Here is a 22044-nt window from a genome sequence, read left to right on the forward strand (position 1 = left end):
CAAGCCATCAGTAATCATGAGAAGCAAGGAGGGAAAAGAGAAGAAGAAAAAAAGACATGGGGGGGGGGGGAGGAGAAGAGAATGAAGGGGAAAGCAAGAAAGGAAGGAGGAGCAAGAAAAATGAACCATTAGGCAGCCCTGACTTCTACCAAGTAGAAAATACCTGGAAATATAGTTTCCCCTTCCAAGAAAAGCCTCGCTTCCTTTTAAAGAATTAGTTCAAAATCTTTCTGAGTCATGCAGAATTTTTAAAGACTTTTTTGAGTTGACAGATAATCTATAAAAGGAAAGAGTTCATTGCAAGATGATGAAACAGAAGCAGATTCTTTTCTTCCTCTTAGCTTTTATATTTTCATCATTATTTATATGTCATTAATCAGTTAACTACAAAAGGCAGTTTAAGAGGTGAGAGGGACTATATTTGGGTACAGGTATTATTAATGTCACATAAAAAGGAATCAGCAAAGATCTAATAGCTGAGGTCCAGCCCTAGCAGAGAAGAGCTTTCATAAAAAGCAAGTGGGACCTTCTTTATTACAATTGTGCTATCTCTTTAAAAGAATTTTGGCCCCAGCAACACACAAAAATGAAGTAAAACATTAAAAATAAAAAATCAATCCCTATGACATGCAGCTTAAAAATGGAAGGAGAATCTTATAAGCTTTGGGGGGGAGGGGGCACAAAAGGTTATAGCCAGTGAAGTTACCAATTTCTCCTTGCTGCTGCCCCAAATATGCTACTGGGTCAAGTCCATGGCAGCTACAAAGGAAGGTTATTTCTCCCAGTAAAGGGCAGGGAGTAATGACGAGAAAGAGAAAAATTAATATTGGTTATGACACTCAAGAAAAATCATTGCTGAATTATATATACCCAAGTTGGAATTTTTATCAGTCAAGTCTAAAAAGAAAATCATAGAATTTCCTCCCTCCTGCCAAGAGGACAATTTCTCTGAAAGAAAAAAAAAAATGGGCTAAGGAGATAAAGGTCCAGAAGTCTCTAAGGTACAGCACATAGCTGAGGGTTAGTAGGGGTGGGAAGTTTAGATGAGAAGTATTTCCAGTTGTGTAAAAAAGTCAGCACTATCAAATTGCTTTGGGACACAAGTAGTCAACAGAAAATTATCTGTCATCCTGAGCAATCCTTCTGTGATTTTACAGAGGACAGACAGTCTCTCAATTTGTAAGATGGTCAGTCAGCAATTGTGTGCAGTCAACCACACTCTCTCCCTTCAAAATAATGAAAGAGACCAAAGTTCAAGATAAAGAGGTCAAACTCAACCCATTCAGCATCTACAGAGGATTTCCACGTTTTCATTAAGTGAATTGCACAGATTGAGTCTCAGCCTAACCAAGTGAAGTTTTCCTGAACTGTTGAAAATCATTGTGTGCTGATGGTTTGGATTCAGCATTCACAAGGTGAAAGAGAAGCCAAATCCTTGTGACCATAATGCATTGCTCTCAGGAACAGAGAGAGATTTTCTGACCCCATTCATCAGTGAGCAACTAGATGGATGATTGAACAAACCAGAACTCTATAGGTTTTCACCTCCACGGAAATCAACTGCTATAATTCTCAGAAGACTAAGGATATTATTCTAGAGAAGTTCTAAGTGCAAGCCCTGTGCCAACTGCAATGAGACAGATGCTATCAGATATGCTAGACAGCAGTGGGGAAAATTACTGTCATAGTCCAGAATTCTCCATAAGAAGGGTAAATTGTTGAATTAAAGTAAAATCAAAGTAACTAAATGTAATAAAACACAGTACAATTGGCTCTACTCTAAATCTAATTTCAGATCCCTCAAAATACAGTAAGATATGAAATAGAAATCTGAGAACATTTTAGTTATCTTCCTAAGACTGCTGCAAATCTAGCCTCTGTGCTCTGGCCTTATAATTGGGGTAATCACACGTCCTGATTTGCCTGGGACAGTTTTGGTTTCTACCTATTGACCCAGCATTATTATTAATAGTATCATCTTTCAAATTGAAAGAGATACAAATAAATGCAAGCATATACCATGCTCATGGATAGAAATAACTAACAAATTTATAATGTCCATACTACAAAAAGTAATCTATACATTCAATGCAATTCCTATTAAAATACCAAGGATATATTTTACAGACCTAGAAAAAATAATCCAAAAATGTATATGGAACCACAAAAGACCCTGAATAGCAATAGTAATCTTGAGAAAGAACAAAGTTGGAGGTATCATGCTACCTGCTACAAGGCCATAGTAATTAAAACAGCACAGTACTGGCATAAAAACCAATATACAGATCAATGAAACAGAATAGAGAGCTCAGAAGTAAGCTGATGTCTGTGTGGTAGATTCATATTTGACAAAGGAGGCAAGAACAAAAAATGGGGTAAAGATAGTCTATTCAATAAATTGTGTTGGAGAAATTGAACAGAAATGTGCAAAAAATAAAATTAGACCATCTTCTTACATCATACGCAAGAATAAATTCAAAATGGATTACAAAATTATATGTACGTCTCGAAACCATAAAACTCCTAGAAGAAAACATAGGCAGTAAAATCTTAGACATTTCTTTTAGACATATTTTGTTCTGACATATCTCCTCAGGCAAGGGAAACAAAATAAACAAATAAACATGGAACTAGGACAAACTACAAAAAATTTTGTACGGCAAAGAAAACCATTGACAAAACAGGAAAGACAACCTACTAAATGAGAGCAGATATTTACCAATGACATATCAGGTAAGAGGTTGATATCCAAAATTTATAAAGAACTCATGCAATTCAACACCAAAAAGACAAATAATCTAATTAAGAAATAGGCTTAGTTCCTTTGGACACTTCTCCAAAGAAGAAATACAGATAGCTAGTAGACATATGAAAAGATGCTCAGCATCATTAATAGTCCAAAAAAAATGCAAGTTCAAAACCCAATGAGATCTTACCTAAAACCTGTGAGAATAGCTATTGTCAATAAATCAACAAACAGTGTTTGCAATAATATGGAGAAAAGGGAAATCTTGTGAACTGTTTTTTGAGAATACAAGTTGGTGCAGCCGCTATGGAAAACAATATGAAAGGTCCTCAAAAATTTAAAATTAAACTATCTTATGTCCCAGCAATTCCACTTCTAGGTACTAATCTGAAGAAATCTAAAACACAAATTTGAAAGAATACATGTTCCTTTATGTGCACTGAAGTGTTATTTATGATAGCCACAGTATGGAAAAACCGAAGTGTCCATCAATAGATGAGTCAATAAAAAAGTGGTGGTACATATATACAATGCAATATTACTCAGCCATAAAAAAAGAATAAATTTTACCATTTATGACAGTTGACTAGACCTAAAGGGTATCATGCTAAGTGAAATAAGTCAAAGAAAGAAAATGCCTTATAATTTCACTTATATGTAAAGTGTAAAGAAAAAATACTAGGTGTACCACTTAATAATGCGGATTTTGTAATCAAAGAAAACACAATAATTTCAAGAGAAACATCAAAAATGCTTTATTCAAAGTAATTTCCATTGCTAGCTACACATTTCCTCCATCTTTCAGGTAATTTGTGGATACTATCCCAATAGAACTTTTCTTGTTTTGAGGCAAACCATTTAGAGACTCAATTTTCCACTTCTTCTTATGTTTTGAAGTGCTGCTCAGAAAGAGTGTGTGCCATCTAGAAGAATAAGTGGTAATCTGAAGGAGCAAGGTCTGGTGAATACAATGGCTGGGTTAATACTTCCAGGCAAGATCTTTTAACGTGTCCTTAACTGGTTTTGAAGTGCGTAATGGTGTGTTTTGATGAATCAAAATTACTTTGCCATGTCTTCAGGCACATTCTGGTCATTTTACGATCAAAGCATTGTTCAAATTGATTGTTGTTGGTAGCGATCAGTATTAATGGTTTCAACTGGTTTTAGAAGCTCATAATACACCACACCTTAATCCCACCAAACGCAGAGCATTGTCTTCTTTCCAAAACGATTTTGCCTTGCAGTTGATGTTGATGGTTGACCTAGAATCTAGGTTAACCCAAAATTTTGTGCGTTCGGGAATCTCAAAATAAATCCACTTTTTATCACCAGTCACAATTCAATACAAAGAAAGTCTTTCTTTTGTGCCCTTGAAGCAACATTTTCCTGATGACTTTTCAGTTTTCCATTTGTCTTTCCTTCACAGTTGATGTGACACCATTTTCCTTTCTTTAAAATCTTTCCCATTGCTTGTAAATAATTGGAAATTGTTTGCTAAGCAATCTTTCTGCAAGTTGTTTTTGAGTTTGACACCCATCTTCATCCAATGCTTGTAATTGTTGATCTTCAAACTTTTTCTGTTGACCTGAATGTTGTCTTTCACATTGAAATCATCACTTTTAAAGCGTTTAAACCAGCATTCGCAAGTATATTGAGAAGGAGCATGTTCACCATAACCTTTCCAAAGTATATACAATAACTTTCAGCAGCACTTTTCTTCAAAATAAAGCAATAAATTAAAACTTCCTGCAAACGCTTTTTTTTGGCACAAACTTTGACATTTTTAAATGCAAAAATACCTATGATGTTAACACCTTCAGAAAATTTGACATATGAAGTTTTGAAACTTGTCAATACAATAAAAAACTTACGTATCAAATCGCATATATATCAACATATGTGTAACTCCATCTATTGAAAAAAATCTGCATTATTAACTGGTACACCTGGTAAATGAATAAGCAGAATAGAAATAGACTCATGAATACAGAGAATGTTTGGACATTTATCAGATAAGAGAAGGGTGTGTGTGGTTTTTTTTGGGGGGGAGGCAGCTAAAAAGGTAGAGAGATTAAGAAGTACAAATTGGTAGTTACAAACTAGTCACAGGGATGTAAAGTACAGCATAGGGAATATAGTTAATAATACTGTAATAACTACATGTATGGTGCCAGGTGGGCACTGAAAATATCAGGGGGCGTCACTTTGTAAGGTATATGATTATCTAACTACTATGTTGTACACCTGAAACTAATATAAAATAATATTGAATGTAAGCTGTAATTGAAAATGAAAAAGAAAATTTTAAGAGATCCCAGAAAGCTCCCTTACCATCTTTTTAGACAATGTGAGGTGGTGAGGAGAAGACAACTCTTTATGAACCAGAAAGTGAGCCCCACTAGACACTGAATCTGCTGGTGTCTTGATGTTGGACTTCCCAGCCTCTGGAGCTATGTAAATGTTTGCTATTTAAGTCCCCAGTCTATGGTATTTTTATTACAGCAGCCCAAAATGTCTAAGATAGAGATGATTTATACAGATGCTCAAAAATTGATATAGAAGATAGGGGCTGTCCGTATATTAGATGGAGTAAGAAGTGTCAAATAACAAATGAAATCTTATATAATAAAAGGCTAATATGCAAAGCGACCCTAGGGGAGGGCCACAAAGTCAGAAGCCAGGCTTGGGGCTGGCACAGGGGCAGTGGCAGGAGCCTCTCTAGCCCCTGTGGCAGTACAAAGGACCCCAAAGGGTCCTGGTCTGTAAAAGAGTGCAGGCCAGGCTGAGAGATCCACCCCATGCACAAATGAGCCTCTAGTATTTAAATAAAAGAGAAAATTGTTAATTTTGAAAATACTGCACTGTACTGTCAAAAGGTATGTGTGTATGAGTGTATGAGTGTGTGTGTGTGTGTGTGTGTGTGTGTGTGTGTGTGTGTGTGTAGCATATTTGGAAAGTCTTTATTCAGTTTAAGCTTCACTAACTTCAGAGAAATAAGTGCCACAAATTTACCGCTAACATCACTTAATTATTTACATTTATTTCATACTCATTTTGTTCTTATGAATGTTGAATAATAAATTATTATTTCAGCCGAAACCGGTTTGGCTCAGTGGTAGAGTGTCGGTCTGCGGACTGAAGGGTTCCGGGTTTGATTCCGGCCAAGGGCGTGTGTACCTTGGTTGCGGGCACAACCCAGGTAGGGGGTGTGCAAGAGGCAGCTGGTAAATGTTTCTCTCTCATCGACGTTTCTAGCTCTTTATCCCTCTTCCTTCCTCTCTGTAAAAAATCAATAAAATATATATTTTTTAAAAATTATTATTTCAATTAGTCCCTCTGACTGAAGACAGTAAAAGCTAACGGAAACAAAAATCTAAGCCCCAGGCAGTGTTTCTAGGTGATGAGAGCATCAGCCCCAGCACCAAAAGGTCTCAGATTCAATTCCTGGTCAAGGACATGTACCCCGGTTGCAGGTTCTATTTCTGCTCCCACTCTGGGTGCATGTGAGAGGCAACCAGTTAATGTGTCTCTTTAGCACGTTTCTCTCTCTCTCTCTCTCTCTCTCTCTCTCTCTCTCTCTCTCTCTCTCTCTCTCTCTCTCTCTTTCTCTCTCTCTCTTTCCCTCTCTCTCTCTCTCTCCATTCTCCCTCCCTTCCACTCTCTCTCTAAAGATTAATGAATGGAGGATGCTAAGTTCTATATCTGGATTCGTGTAAGGCAAAAAATTCTATAGGAAAGACAGATTTGAAGACATATATGATCTTGAGTGTAAATGTTTGGATATAAGGAAAAATCTTAGGCATTATTTCAGAGTTTCAAAGTAATGAACATGGTGAGGCCCAAGTCAAAGTCTCCACACATAAAGAGGGATTCAGGTAATAGCTGGGTTACAGATGGAATAAGCAGAACATTCATTGAGATAAATATATGATATAATAAAAGGCAGATTGGAAGATAACAGAGTAGGGCAGAGGGTCCTAGAGGCCCAAAAGGGATGAAGGGAATCTGTTGGGTTGATGGAGGGAGGAGCTGTAGACACACCCTCTTGAAGGTGTACCCTCCCCCCACCACCCTCAGAAACATTCTGTGACTCCTCAGTGCTCTGTGATGCAGGCCTGGCTATAAAGTCAAGAGTCTGCACCCTCAGAGCTCAGTTGCCTCATGTCTTTCATCCAGTTTCTGAATAGCCTCCCAGAGCTTTATCAGAGCTTCTGCTCAGAACCTGAAGATTGTTACTGCACCCTAGCTCACTTCTGTGTATTGGGGGTGTTCATCATCTTCTTCTGTCTCCTGTCGAAAGTTCTATTGTTCCAACTCTTCTATAGCAATGAACACTATAGCAATGAACAGACAAAAAAGGTAAGAAACCCTGTACAAGATTCTTTATTGTTGTCTCCATTTCTAGTCCCACATTTATAAATGAGTTTAGTTGAGTCAAAGATACACCTAAGATGGAATGGCTGAGGAAAACATCATCACTTTTTTAGGGGAAGAGACCAGGCAGGGCTAAGGTGACAGGGAGGACTCAGGTTACCATATGAAGCTCACAGACCATCTAGGTATGGTGGAGAATTCCTGTATAAAACCCCAAAACAGTGCCTTCATGGCCTTGGATTGGGTTATTTTGAGTTTGGGATCTCTACTAGAGATGAGAGTTCCATGGAACTTCATCATGATCATATTCCCATGTCAGGCATAACTGAAACAAGCTTTCCTCTCTGTGGCCTGATCAGGAGAGCAGTGCTGAGCACCTGGGAGCCTCTGAGCAGAGGCAGGTGCCGGAGTTCTGTCCCAGGTCACAGGGTCCTATCTGATGGAGCAGAGATAAGTCTGTTGGCCCCAGATTTTATGCCCTCCTTAAGCAGACGGCTTCTGACTGAGAACTGACTATGAACCTCATGGACACAATACTTCTCTGAGTTTTTCAAAGAAGAAAAATTTGAAAAGATTTTAAATATTTTTAAAACGATATAAAGTTCCATTAATTCTTGAATAATTAATGTCTGAGATTCCTAGGGAGAGGAGTGACAGGTCCCACCCTCTCATTCTTTTCTTTGTTCTCAGTGTCATCAGGGCAGAGCCAAGAGGAGGAGGAAAGGTGGGACACAGAAAGGTAAGGTTCTGCCTCCTCCACGTGAGCTCCCTAAGGCTGATCCTTTCTCTCCTTTCCATGAGGAACCAGGTTCATGATTTCTATGAGTTCGATTGCTCAACACAGTTCCTCTCGGTATACAGAGGCCTCAGAAGAGGCTCATGGGAGGACAGAACTTGAAATACTTCTCAGAGTCCCTGCTCTGCTGTCTCTGTGTATGAAGCAGTGATGGACCTGAGCAATGGGTATTGCCCAGCAGAGAGAGTCAGCACTTCTGGCTCCTGACTTTGTGAAAGTACTTCAACTTCAGGATGATCAGATTCCTCTTTGATGTAACCACTGACCTCTCTGTTTCACAGTGGTTTTCAACATCAAATGAGATAATGTATGTGAAAGTACTTTACAAATGAAGCAACACACATAGGAACCTTATTAATATTATTATTGATGACTTGACCTCATTTACTGACTCATGGGGCTTTCAGTCTAATATCCAATGGTCTCCCATAAAGGTACTCCTATAGAGTAGCTGGGATTCCACACCTTCACCACATATAACACTTACTCCTGGTTTCCCAGGTTGCAGATACAAACAGAGGGAAGAAGAGGATATAAAGATGTTGGTTTTTCTCCTGAAAAGGTAAGTATTCTTTCCCCCTTTTTCATGATCCCTCTTTTTTTTAATATGTTTTTATTGATTTCAGAGGGAGAGGGAGAGTAAGAGAGAAATAGATACATCAATGATTAAAAAGAATCAATGACTGGCTGCCTCCTGCACAACCTACACTGGAGATCAAGCCTAATCCCTCTTTAGCATGTTCTATGCAATTTCAGGGATTCAGTGCAGCCTTCCATAGTCATGGGAGGGGGTTGCCATAGGAATGGGGACTTGGGTGAAGGCCTTAGGGTAAGTGCTATTGAGTGCATTGTGAAGTCATGGATGTGGGGCAATGTGAAGGGGCAGCAGGGTTCAAGTGCCCCCTTCCTCCACCCCAATCAGGCCAGGAGGTCCTCCTTTCCTTGTTCTTGTCCTAGCTTCAGCTTTGTACCTCCTGTCTCCTACAGCCCCCTGAACCAGCATCATGATTCCACTCTCTTTCGTCAACTGTTATGTCCAGACCCCTCCTGTGAGTTGTGTAATGATGCAACTGCTAAGATGGATCAGCTGCTGTCTTCATTGGCCCTTGAAGATGCTACACTCTCTGTGTCCTCTTTGGCTTCCACAGCTCCTGTGACTGAGCCAGCAGTCCCTCCAGGAGACCTAATACCACCTCTTCTGCCTGAGCCTTTTCCACAACCACCCTCCAATCTCTCCACTAATCCAGTGGTCTCATTAGGTGATTTTCCATCACGGTCACCATCGTTTCACTCCCTGCCACCAGAGCCTTGTCCTCCACTGGAATCTGAATTCGCAGTGGATAGTTCCCCACTTCCACCCCTTGCCTTGCCCTCTCTCCCAACACAGGGCACTCAAAGTGTGGAAACCCCTCCTAACTTGAATACCATCTTTACTGAAGCCTCCAATACCCAAGACATCAACCCTTCTCCAAAGTTGGCCCTAACTTTGAATCCCACAGCATCAGTGACTTACCATGGTCCACCAATCATGTCTGGTTCACCACCACCCTGCAGTTTAACTGTGAGTCAACCTAAAACCATTCACATCTCACCCAAGCCTGCTCTAGGGAGCTCATCTCCAGACAGCACTGGGGCATTGTCCACTTATGTCCATCCAGGCAGTGACCGTCCAAGCCTATCAATTTCAGACATTTCCTATCAGGAAGCTCGTGTCAAAGGCCCATTGCTGTCCACGTTGGCACAACACGATTTCAACCAAGTTCAGGATGTGGGGTGTGACTCTAAGAAAAACCCAGAGAGTTATGTGATGGGTTCATCCGGAGCAAATTCAACAGTGTCAGGGCAGAGTGAAAGTCAGAGACAATCAGAAGAAGCCCTAAAAGTACACTTAAGCAAGAAGTTTCAGGAAATCATGAAGAGTCAGCTCCCTGTGACTGTGCAGAATTCACTGCATGTTATCCAACAGACACTTTCTATGCAACTGCACAGTGAAATAGAACAGAGAAGTTTGGCAATACGAGTGGGTGAAAAAAACTGCCTGGACACGAGCCAGGAGCTTTCCTTCATTGAGCCCAATGCACAGCAGATGCTGGAAGGCCACATTGCCATGTTCAATTTGAGGATGGCGTGGGGCCTTCCCACCAAAGTTCTTCAATCCGTAGAACTCTGTAAATCGAGAGATACCTTATCCCATCCCTTTCCCGATTACAAATTTTCCTCCTCTACCAACATGATTCCTGATGTGGTCTCCAAATCAGGGGGCTTCATACCCCTTCAAGGAAGCTCTAAAACCTTCAATCATCCTTACTCTACCACCTCACTTGTGGGCCAGAAAGGACAGGAGACCCTGAGACAACCACCCTGTGAAATAGCCCATGAGCTCGCAGAGGAAGTTCTAAGAATTCCAGATGCTGGGCAGACTCTTCTGCCAGTTACAAACAGCATCACTGGCAAAGAGAGAGAGAGAGACACTCTAAGAGCCAACATCCCCCCACCAATGCTGCCCATAAGGCAAACCGGGGCTGGACATAAGCCAAAGGATGAGTGTGTGGATTTCAATCAGGGCAAAGAGATGAAGAAATTAGAACCTGTCTGCATGCCCAACGTGTCCAGGTCTGAGAGGCTCAACACTCTTCAATCTAAAATGAGTGACGCCTTGACAACCAGCAAGCCGGGAATCTCCCAAAGGCTAAATGTGAGTGAGAGTAAAGGAGTAACTACTGTGACAACTGAAAGCCTCCCAGAAAAAACATCAGTTCTCCAAGATGCTAAATCAGAAAACTCTCAGGTGACATTAATGGATGAGTTAAAGTGGAACCTCGAGAAGAGGAAGCAGAGCCAGGCCCAAAGCCAACACACTCACGTGTCCCATGCCTCAGACAGCTTGACTAACAAAGCCTCCCTGACTCATGCTCAGGGTGTCTCCAGTGTGGATGGGAGAGCTCACCAGGTGCTGCACGTCCATGTGGCGAACACAGGAGTCAGTCTGAAGCAGCCACAGGCGCCTTGGGTCCCTAAGAATATCTCAAGGTTGTGCGAGAATAAGAATTTCCCATCAGCTGCAAAGAAGGTGAGACCTACAAGGTCCTCATCAGAAGAGCTTGGTGGAGGAGATGCAGGAACATCCCAACCTGAGAGGAGGAGATTTCCTACTCGAAACCTGCCACTGAAGGAAAGGCTCGGGAGCAAGTCTCCCCAAAACCCATCGCAGAAGGCACAGTCTCCTCCTGAAAACCTCTTCAGAAATCAAATGAACCGTTTTTTTCAATGGCTTTATCCTGGGATAAAATACAAACAGCAAGAATACTCTCAGGAAAAGGGCAGCCCCCTATCATCTACACAGAGCAGAGGCCCAGTTAAAAGAAGAGCTGTCTTTACTGGGTTGTTCCAAGAGGAGAAACTGGGGTGTCATCATGCCTTTGCAATAGAAACCACCTGCCCTCAAGAGCCCCTTCCCTCTGCATGGAAGCTTGTGAACACTCCACAGAAGGCAGAGCCTGTCCGGGGTACTCTTTCAACCCCAGGGCTTCCTCCTTTAAAGTGACAAACACCCAGTCCTTCTGCCAAGACAAGGACAGAAACCCCTGGGAAGTTGTGGCATTAAAGGACCAGCTATGGGTCAAAAGCAACTCCAATCTGTGCCCGTAAAGAGGAACTATGCCCCTTCCAAGCCCCACCTGCAGGCCTTCATCTGCCCACGGGTCTCCTGCTGCTCTCACCATTGCTGGAGGCATTGTGTTCAGAGATCTGGCTAACCTATGCAGGCAGAAAACTATTCTGCCACTTTTGTAGGGGAGAGAATCTCCCACCCCAAAATAATTTCTTTCTTGATTTGCCTTAATAAATGTTTCACTAATAATAGTGATACCGTCTCTGTGTACTGTGTTGGGGGGATGGGTTTGGGGTAACTCAGGGCTTGTGCTTAAGGAAAGAAAGCAGTTTAACACCTACTGATTGCTTCCTTTTGCTTCTCAAGTGACCAGTCCTCTGGAACTCTTATCAAAAAATAGATATTGCCCCGCTGGTGTGGCTCAGTGATTGATCATTAGTTGACCCATGAACCAAGAGGTCCCTGGTTCGATTCCCAGTCGGGGCATATGTCTGAGTTGAGTGCTTAATTTCTGGTTGGGAGTGTGCAAGAGGCAGCCAATCAGTGTGTGTCTCATCAATGTTCCTATTTTTCCCTCTCCCTTCCTTTCTCTCTAAAATTAATAAAAGTATCTTCTTTAAAATATAGATATCATGTTCCTCCTACCAAAGCCCACCTCATCCTTGATGGGGCTGAGGAGATGGGCACTGTCTTTTGCCTTTTAGCTTAGCCTTAATGAGCAGGCAGAGCAGCCCTCACCTTCCCCCTCAGGGAATATTTAATATCCTCTAGAACAGGCCTTCTGTATCTGAATATCAAGGACAGATATATTTTTTCAGAAAATATTAGTGAAGAACACACAGTGGCTTAGTTATTTAGAAGTCAGTGAGCAAAAGGTTCCCACAGGTGAGTGAACCCTGAATGAAAGTGTTTGGGGAATATGGCTACAGTAGATCTTGGGCTGGTTAGGGGTCTAGGAACAGCACAGATCTGCCTAAAGATCTGTGTCATGGGTCATGTTGATGTGTTGGGAAAGCATATGTTAACCTTGACATTGAAATTAACCTATAGGAAAGTCACTATGGGGATGAGATTCCTGCCCCTGGGTATTTCTTCAGGCTGCAGGATTGCTGACTAGTTTTTTCTGAACAAAAGACATCACTCAGCTATAAGCATGAGGACTGTTATCCAGGCAGCCACTTTCCTCCCAGGGTAAAACAAAGATGAAAATAGGAAAAGACACCTTAGATTAAGTGAGAAAGTAAGAACCAATGAAGAAGGGAAAGAGTGACCTTGCTGTTGGAACAAAGATTATGCTCATCATCCCCACTGTGTGACCCTGTCTTGCTCTCAAACTGATCTAAACTCCAACAGCCCTGGCTGATCAGAGGACTGCACAGCCTATTGATGGCTCACCAAAAAGACTGGCTGATCCTTAAGCACTCGAATAATATTTGCAGCTATGTCACCAGGCATGGCATCCCTGTCTTTGGAGATGGTGAAATTTGTGCCTTCCATCATGCTGGATGGAAATGTGCAAGATCTTGCCCTTAGTGTAGACATTTCACCTATCAGGATGGAGATGTCATGTTTGATATTCATGGTTTTAAGGGAGATTTATTTATCCTAAATCTCCCTGGAACACCTGCAGCCATGACATAGTCTAGACATAGTTCTAGACTATGCACCAGGATTATAGATGTGTGGGGGCTCACCATGGACCTCCATGCAACGCTCTCATTGGCCAAGCCCGCACACATTCCCACCTGTACTATAAGAGTCTGCAGGGGAATCAACCCCACTTGTTCAGACAGAAACACAAAACTAGAATGAGTGCCCTGTGAATCCTGAGTGTCAAGGAAAAATGGCAACAACAACAAAAAACAAAACAGATGTCCACCACAATCCTCTGTCTGGAGGGACGAAATGGGGAAAAGGAGCCCAACATAGGGACTTTGAAGAGGTGAGCAGGCCATGAGAGCTCTACCATACAGGTGGTTCAAGCACTCAATAACCCAGCCTCCCATTCCCTTCATCTTCTCATCATAGGGTGTTTTACTTCCCTTCCAGTGCAGTAATTGCCACAACTGGAGAGCCAGGGCCCCAGAAGGCCTTTATAGAGTCCTTTATAAATCCCCCAGTGCCTTCAACAGAGGAATTTCTCTGTTATAAAGATCTGATGAAAACATGATAAATATCATTAGCCATCAGGGAAATGCAAATCAAAACCACTATGAGACAGCACTACTGACATAAAATTGGCTAGAAACAAAAAGTCAGATAAGTGTCCCTGAGAACATAGAGAGTATCGAACACTCATACATGGCTGATTAGTATGAAAAACAGTGCAGCCATTTTGGAAAATGGCACTTCTTCAAAATGTTAACCATAGAGTTACTCTATCACCCAGAAATTCCATTTCTAAAGTAAAGCGATGTGAAAACATATGTCCACACAAAAATATCCATTGAAGTAGAATTCATATTAATCAAAAATATTAATTAAACAACCCAAACAACCATCAAATGATGAATGGGTAAATAGAACCTGTTATATCAATACAATATTTTTGGCAAAAGAAAATACTGATGCATGCTACAATATAGATGAACCTTGAAAACATTATGCTAAGCAACTGAAGCCAGTCACAAATAATTATAATATGATTCCATTCATATGAAATGTCCAAAACAGAGAAAACTATTGAAACAGACTCACTGACACAGAGAACAGAGTCTGATGAATGCCAGAGGGGAGGGAGGAGAAGAACTGGGTAAAAAAGATGAAGGGGGTTGAGAAGTACAAATTGGTAAGTACAAAATAGTCACAGGGATGTAAAGTACAGGGAATATAGTCAATAATTTGTAATAACTATGTGTGCTGCCTGGTGAGTACTAGAACTATCCAGAGTAACACTATATAAGGTATATAATTAACTAACCACTATGCCATTCACCTGAAATTAATAAAAAATATTAAATGTAAACTGTAATTGAAAAAAAAAAAACACACGTTTTTAACAGTATACTCTTTCATTCACCAAAATGACCCCGTTAGGACAATTAATATGGTCATATTCATTATTTAGAGTTTCCGTTGAAATATATTTGAAAGGCAAAGGGAGTTTCTCTGCAAATAAGAAAGGTGTCGATATGTGACACAAAGCATAAATAGGTTTAGCCTCACAACTGGACAGCAGAACAATGCATCATATGACACTGAGATTAAGCTAATAAAATTATCCCCAGTGCCTTTAACAGAGGAATTTCTCCCTCTAGCTTTCTTGGGTCACGTGGCATTTTTAAATTCGACATAATTGATGTGATCTTGAAATACCACCCTCAGATTTACGGTAAGAACAGAGCATCGCTGATGACAAAGCTCACATCTGCAGTATACATGCCAATGGCCGTGATGTTTTTCTCCACTTGTTTCCTTTCAACATCTTCCAAGTTTCAAGTTATGCCTTCAGAATTGCTAAAGACAGCTGGGCCTGTTGCCTGTTGTTTCCTGGTAATTAATTCTTATAGTTAGGCCTATGCTTTTATCATCATTTGTTCATTGGCTGCTATCATTATCACAACATTTGTTTATCTCTCTAAATAAGCTAAATACTAAGGTTTTAAGGTGAATGCAGCACAGGAATATAAAGCTGCCGAAGAAAATGACAAGAGAATTTTAGAAAATCATTACAGGAAATTTTGTTCCTACCAAACTAGTCACAGGAACAGATTCTCATTGTGCTGCTGAAGGGAAAGTGGACAAATTCAAATAACATGCTTCCTTGCCAAGAAACGGGCAGGCCAGTCTTAGGGAGGGCACTGCAGGCGTCTTCAAACTACGGCCCGCGGGCCACATGTGGCCCGCAGAGGAGTCTGATCCGGCCCGCCAGGTTTTTTGGGCAGTGAGCGCAGCCGAGGTGTTACAGTAGGAATTAGTAGTTCATATAGTCCGGCCCTCCAGCTCTCTGAGGGACCGTGATCTGGCCCCCACTTTAAAAGTTTGAGGACCTCTGGGAGTGAGCAGCTGCAGAGCAAGGTTTCCCTCCTGCAGGCGTTCAGATGAAGCCTGAGGCAGGAACCTGCCTTGGGAGATGGCCTGGCTTCTCCTTCAATAATCCAGGGCTCAGGACCAAAGATGCTCCGTATCGCCTCTCTTGGGGGACAGGGCCATCCCATGGAGACAGCATTACCCACAGCAGTGCTTCCTGGCCCTAAGAATCTCCAGAAAGATGCATGTCAGAGCCAGACAGTCCTCCAACTCTTTCCCCCCAGGGACCACTCCCACCAACCGACGATCACAGAATCCGGCTCAGTCTTATACACATAGGGCCCACTACCAATGAATCTGCCATTCCAGTTTCCATTGCAGGACAAGGAGCGGTGGCAGACCTAAACAATTAGCCACGCAATAAGAACGAAACATGTTAGCAATGAAAAAGCTTGTTTGTCATGCTTCGGATGCTAAAGAAGTGCCATCCAGATTCAAGAACAGATCTTTTCCTTTGGTGAGATGCTCTTTAACTAGGAAGATAGAAAAATGAGGGGACCCACTAGAATAAAGTGAGCCAACCCAGAAATTAACCCATGAATCAGATAAAAATGAAATGTCAGTGTAGACCCTAAAACAGACTGGTCGTGAAAACCTCATGATTTATCGTTATTACCATTCATTTACAAGCAGAAATTCACCTTTATGTGTGCCTTGCTGAGGGAGCAGTCACAATGCATGGGCCCTGTGCTAGCCCCTTCAGAACTCCTTTTTGGACATAACCTTCGAATGTTAAATACTACTTCGTTTTTAGTATAGTTTTAGATTTCCTGAGATTAATTTTATATTAGAAAAGAGGACATGGAGGGTAGAGAAGAGGTTTGTCACTTATGCCAAATTCTTCATTTTTATTATTTCTGTAGAGACTTATAATTTTTACCTTTTAAAAAATATATTTTATTTTTTTACACTACCAAAAAGCTTCATCCAATTCTCCCAGAATAATTATTTTTTCTTCTTTCTAAGCACTTGCATAAGTAAAAACTCCATCTTCAAAATGACCCACTTTTTGGAGAAAATGAAGTCAGGAAGGTTAAATAACTTCCCCAAGATCACTCTGAGTTTGATTATAGCACTGAATTCTTTTTTTTTCCCAAGAAAAAATGATTTTAAATATAATGTCACATGCAATAAACATTAATTTTTAAAGGAAAACAATTTTAAATATAATATTATAGGCAATTAACATTTCAAGAAAAAATATTTTAAATATATTACCAAAACTATAGGTTACCACAAAAGTTGTAGGAAATATTGAAAATTTGCAAATAACAGGGTTATTTCTATTCTAAAATATTTTTTTCTCTAACTCTATTTTTGTTCATCAGTTTATGCTGTTCATTATATTCCACAAGTGAGATCATGTGATATTTATCTTTCTTCAACTGACTTATTTCATTTAGCATAATACTCTCAAAGTCCATCCATGCTGTTACAAATGGTAAGAGTTCCTTCTTTTTTATAGCAGCATAGTATTCCATTGTGTAGATGTACCACAATTTTCTAATCCACTCATCTGCTGATGGGCAGTTAAGCTATTTCCAAATCTTAGCTATGGTGAATTGTGCTGCTATGAACATAAGGGTGCATATGTCATATCTGATGGGTGTTTCTGATTTCTTGGGATATATTCCTAGAAATGGGATTACTGGGCTGAATGGGAGTTCCAGTTAATTTTTTGAGGAAACACCATACTGTTCTCCACAGTGGCTGCACCAGTCTGCATTCCTACCAGCAGTGCACGAGGGTTCCTTTTTCTCCGAATTCTCACCAGCACTTGTCATTTGTTGATTCTAGCACTGAACTCTCAACCACTATACCATGCTTAGTAGCCAGGGAAGGGATGTGCAGTATACCAGAGGCAACGAATCATAGCAGCTCCGAATACAATTTGATTCAATGAAGGAAACATTTATTGAGCACCTACTACATGCCAGACATCATGCTCTGTGTCAGGATAAAGGGGCACTCGTGGAGAGGAGAAACTAAATACATGTAAGGAAGGGAGAGTATGGTGAGACTCGCCTCACATGGCGGTCAGAAAGAAAGCGGTGCATATGTGAACTAGGGGACTGGCAAACTACGGCCGGAGACATCTTACTATTTTGTTAGACCTTGTTTTTTCCATAATTAATCCCTTTGCTTTGGACTACTCAATACACTTATCACCACAAATTTACCAGCACTGATATATAGGAGGACACAGCTTAGAATTTCCCTCTAACTCACAATTAATTAAACACGCCTTTAAAATAAAACATGCTGTTGGTATCTGAACTAATTCACCCTACCTTCCCATTGCCTACCCAAAATACTTACTTGTTTTCAGTGGCTCCAAAGAGAGAGGTGTTTTGTTTTTTTCCCCCCTCTCAGCCTTTTTTAGTCTAGTTTTGTAAACATTTATCAACTCCAGAGTTTCCAAGTCAGCTGTCTGTCTTTAACCTTCATCCTCCTTGAATGTTCATCCTGATGGGCTTGGATGAAACCAGGGACTGATAAATGAGCACCGCTTTGGTGACACAAAAGAGCAGTCATTAAGGGAGACCTCTCTGAAGGTAGGAATCAAAGCCAGGGAGTTTCTGGTTGTTTTCCCCTCTAGTTCATGGGTCACCTGCAGCAGTAATAAGTTTTTATTTTTTATTTGTTTTTCCACCTTCAGTTTCCAAATGGTTTTCATCATCTTTTCTCATGGTTTTTCTAAAAGAATAAGAGTATGTTCTGACAACAGACAATTGTGTGTTTATTGTACTAATGTGGCTAACGAAAGTATTTTATCGATTAGAATGTAATCCAGGACCAGGAAATGGAGGGGGGGGGGGTTGGGGATTACACAGGGTAATTAACAGGCTTAAAAGACCCCCTGATGTGAATAGTATGTTTTACTCACAACGATTTGGGATTATTACGGAAGTGTTTTTTTGTTTTGTTTTGTTTTAATTTTTGGTGTTTTTGTTTTGTTTTGTTTTGTTTTTACCTAAGGCAACTGTTTTTGCTAAACTGGAACCTAAAAGAAGGAGCTATCTCTTCAGCTTCTTTTTATCTCTTTAGCTTCCGTTTTCTAATTCTTTAAACCAACATTTACTTACACGTTGTGTTTGGTTTCTCTTTTGCTCAGAAGGTTGCACAGCATCTTATCCCTTCTCTGAATTTGTCCCTCTTCACCAAACCAAAAAATACACAAATCCAGAGCTTGCCAAGGATGACAGTTGTTGTGACGGATGTGACAAGCCACCAGAGAGCATCGGAAAAGGTTTTCACGGGACAGCTAAGACAATCCTGCTCCATATGCTCCAGTCACACCTGCGCCCGCTAAGTTCTCTGTCCATCCCGGAGAGAAAAAGCCTTTGCTGTAAAAGCAATGTTTTATTTCCTGATTGATATTAGTTGTAACCCAAATGTCAGCTGCCAACATTTGTTTGAGCTTTCCAGGAGTTACCATATTGAGATTTTTAACAAGACTGGCTCAAATCTCCATTTTAGATAATATGGGACACCTACCATCTCCTGAAAGCCTCTGGTAGTTTGGCGTGGGGGTGAGGCGGAGGGGGAAGGCTGGCATTTATCCCACTTAGCTCCAGGTTTCCTCTGCCACTGAATTCCCACCACCTTCTGCATACAGCCAACCATTGCTGCTGGCCCTTCGCACTGCCATATTGCCCAGCTGGCACTTGTCCCAAAAGTCCTGCCAAAGCAAGACTGTGAACTGCAAACCTTTTCCAAACTTTTGGGAGTGACAGAAGAGATGCTAGAACCTACCCCCAAAGGACTATTGAAAGGATTTAAATGTTGTACATAGGAAATCACCTACATGGGGCTCAGCTGTGGTGTGTACATGTGTGGGTTTCTGACATGCTTCATGTCTAAACTGTAGTGATGACACATGGATTCCCTTCACTACATTTAACAAATAAGGAAATGAAGGAGCTAAAGGAGCCCTGTACACAAGGCCCTTTTTTCAGCAAACATGGTTCAAACCCTTGCAGCATTCTAGCTATCACCATATTAGGTCTAGGGTCTTACACAAGTAATATGAAAATAAGAAGACAAGTCCCCAAACCAAAACAAACAAAAACAAAAAAATGCACCATGTGCTATGGAATGAACCACTTAACACAATTAATACTACTCACAGCCCTGGAAGCCACTTCCTGGCCTTGGGTTTAGAATTCCCGGCTTCTTGATTCCTCCCTGAAGCTCAGATCGCAGGTTGAAGACAATAGCAAAGGTCTTGGGGACAGAGAACCTGTGCCAAAGGACAGGCAAAGAGGCAAGGTTCATGAGACATTACCTCCACCGCTCACCCCTTTTCCTGTAGACAGGAGGTGGTCCCTGACCACACACAGGGAGAACAAGTTTTCAGTGTAAACAAAGACAGCATCACTTCCCCATGGCCAGAGGTCCCCGTTCTCCCAGTGAGCTTGTGGTCACACGTGGAAGAGCCCAGCATCGCAGGCCATAGGGGACTGGCTCCCTGAGAGGGTGTGCTCCAGACTGTTTATCAGAAAGCAATCCCATGCTTCAGCACCTAAAAGAAGTCAATGCGTATCTGATTGCTGATGAGCATGTGCGCACTTCTTCAGGCTCCAAGTTCACTCCTGGTAAACAGCAAAGAGTAAGAGGATGACCGCAAACATCATTCTCTTTCTCATGGAGTCTCTCAGGTGGTAAAGTCAATAATGTACTAAAGTTGATCCTCATATCATCCTATATAATCCTATATAACAAAAGCATAATATACAAATTGACCTTATGGAGGAACAACTGGTCACTAGGATGCTCACCGACCACCAGAGAGCAGATGTTTAACACAGGAGCTGCTTCCTGGGGGTCAATGCGCTCCAACAGGGGGAGCACCACTAAGCCAGAAGCCAGGCTCAGGGCTGGTGAGCCCAGTGGCAGGAGCCTCTCCCGCCACTAAGGCAGTGCTAAGAAGCAGCGAGCTGGGCTCATGGCTGGTGAGCACAGGGGTAAGAAGCAAGGGGTCCCAGACTATGAAAGGGTATAGGCTGGGCTGAGGGACCACACACACACACACACACACACACCTCAGTGCACGAACCTCATGCACCAGGCCTCTAGTAATGGCATAATATCATAACACTACAATGCTGTGTAGTGCAGGAGACACTAGGGCTAGGGAGTAACTGCTTTGGATGAAAAGGGTTTAATTTTGCTGGGAAGAGTCATCCGGGAAAGCTGTCCTTTGTTCAAGACTTTATTATCTCATGGAGAAAACCTGTAGACAGTTCCTAAAGCCCCTCCCAGATGTTTTTCTCAGCCCTCCCAGATGTTTTTCTCAACCCTCCATAATGCCACCAGGATCATCTTTATAAAACACAACTTAGCCATACCCTTCTTAAAATCAATTAAGGGCTTCCTTTTGCTGGAAAGTTCTATATCCCATCTATCTCCCATCCCTTCTTTACCTGGCAGAATCCTACTTATTCTTTGAGATGTGCCTCAGACATCAGATCCTCTGTGAATCTTCCCTAACACACATACCACCACCCACCTACTCCCTCCCTACACCCCACTCCTGGAAATTAGTATCTCTTACAGTTGATATCAGTTAGCTAAAGAAACACCCATTCCCACCCCCTATCACATCAATGAGGGTGCACACAGGAAAGAGTACACTCAGATTGAGTAATTTGAGAGGAGCGTTATAAAGGGACTATGTACAAAGGAGTGGCAACAGAGAAAGCCTAGTGTATATTGCAGTACATGCTGAGGGATAGGAAGGCAGGGGAGATGGGAGGGGTGAGTTGGGGGGCACTACCACAACAGGGCATCTCCAGTCCTAAAAGGATAAGGAGAGCAGATGCTTCCCAACCAGGAAGGAGAAGACCACCTGACAGAGGTTTCAAAATGCAGCCTACCTGGTACAGCCACACAAGATGGGAGCCAAGGTGACAGATACCCAATCTTTGCTCCCCCTCGTTACCTCCTTCTGCTCAGTGCTGCCCACTGATTGACCCAACCTAAGAGCAAGGGAGTCTGTTGCTCTCTGATCTGTCAGCCCACTGGTGTAAACAGCAAGGCTTATAAAGAGACCTAAAAAGCTGAGTTCCCATTTCCTTTGTCCCCCTTGCAGCTGTGGGTGGAAGAGTGTGGCCTATGACACAGTGCGGGCTTATGAGATGTCAGTGGAAATCTGCTTTGGAGCTTATGGGGCTAGGGCTTCATTTCCATGACGATCAAACCCAATCATCCCTGGTATCTTCTGTCCTCCGCTCTGAATGTGACGCTTGGAGCTATGGCAGCCTTCTTGAAATACTGAGGGAAGGCCCAGGAAAGGCCCAGAGGCCCCAACCCTCATGTCACTGAGGCCTTGAACCCATACAGCAGCTGCCTACTCCCAGACTTACTCTGTGAGAGACACAAAACCATGTAAACTGCTGTTAACAGTGTTTTCTATTACTTGTAAAAGAGAGCGTTCCTGACTGGCAGAAATGCCTCGCTTGTCCTTGCCTCACTTATAGCAGGTCC

At 41.7% G+C, this 22044-nt stretch overlaps 1 protein-coding gene across 1 annotated transcript; it reads left to right on the top strand.

Annotated features, from left to right (window-relative positions):
- The first annotated feature begins 8440 nt into the window (after positions 1-8440).
- LOC118716660 (spermatogenesis-associated protein 31D1-like) lies at positions 8441-11460 on the top strand. Its single transcript, XM_036434228.1, has 2 exons — positions 8441-8478; positions 8904-11460. Exons 1-2 carry the CDS (start codon positions 8456-8458, stop codon positions 11458-11460), a joined length of 2580 nt encoding a protein of 859 aa, XP_036290121.1. The 5' UTR covers positions 8441-8455.
- The last annotated feature ends 10584 nt before the right edge of the window (positions 11461-22044 follow it).

Source organism: Pipistrellus kuhlii, unplaced genomic scaffold (assembly GCF_014108245.1).
Source record: "Pipistrellus kuhlii isolate mPipKuh1 unplaced genomic scaffold, mPipKuh1.p scaffold_m20_p_12, whole genome shotgun sequence".
Classification (NCBI taxonomy): Eukaryota; Metazoa; Chordata; class Mammalia; order Chiroptera; family Vespertilionidae; genus Pipistrellus; species Pipistrellus kuhlii.

Excerpts from the sequence above, each read along its gene's own strand:
- LOC118716660 (XM_036434228.1), top strand. The coding sequence starts at position 8,456 with ATGTTGGTTTTTCTCCTGAAAAG. Across the intron at positions 8,479-8,903 it reads TTGGTTTTTCTCCTGAAAAG|CCCCCTGAACCAGCATCATG; the intron begins GTAAGTATTCTT and ends TGTCTCCTACAG.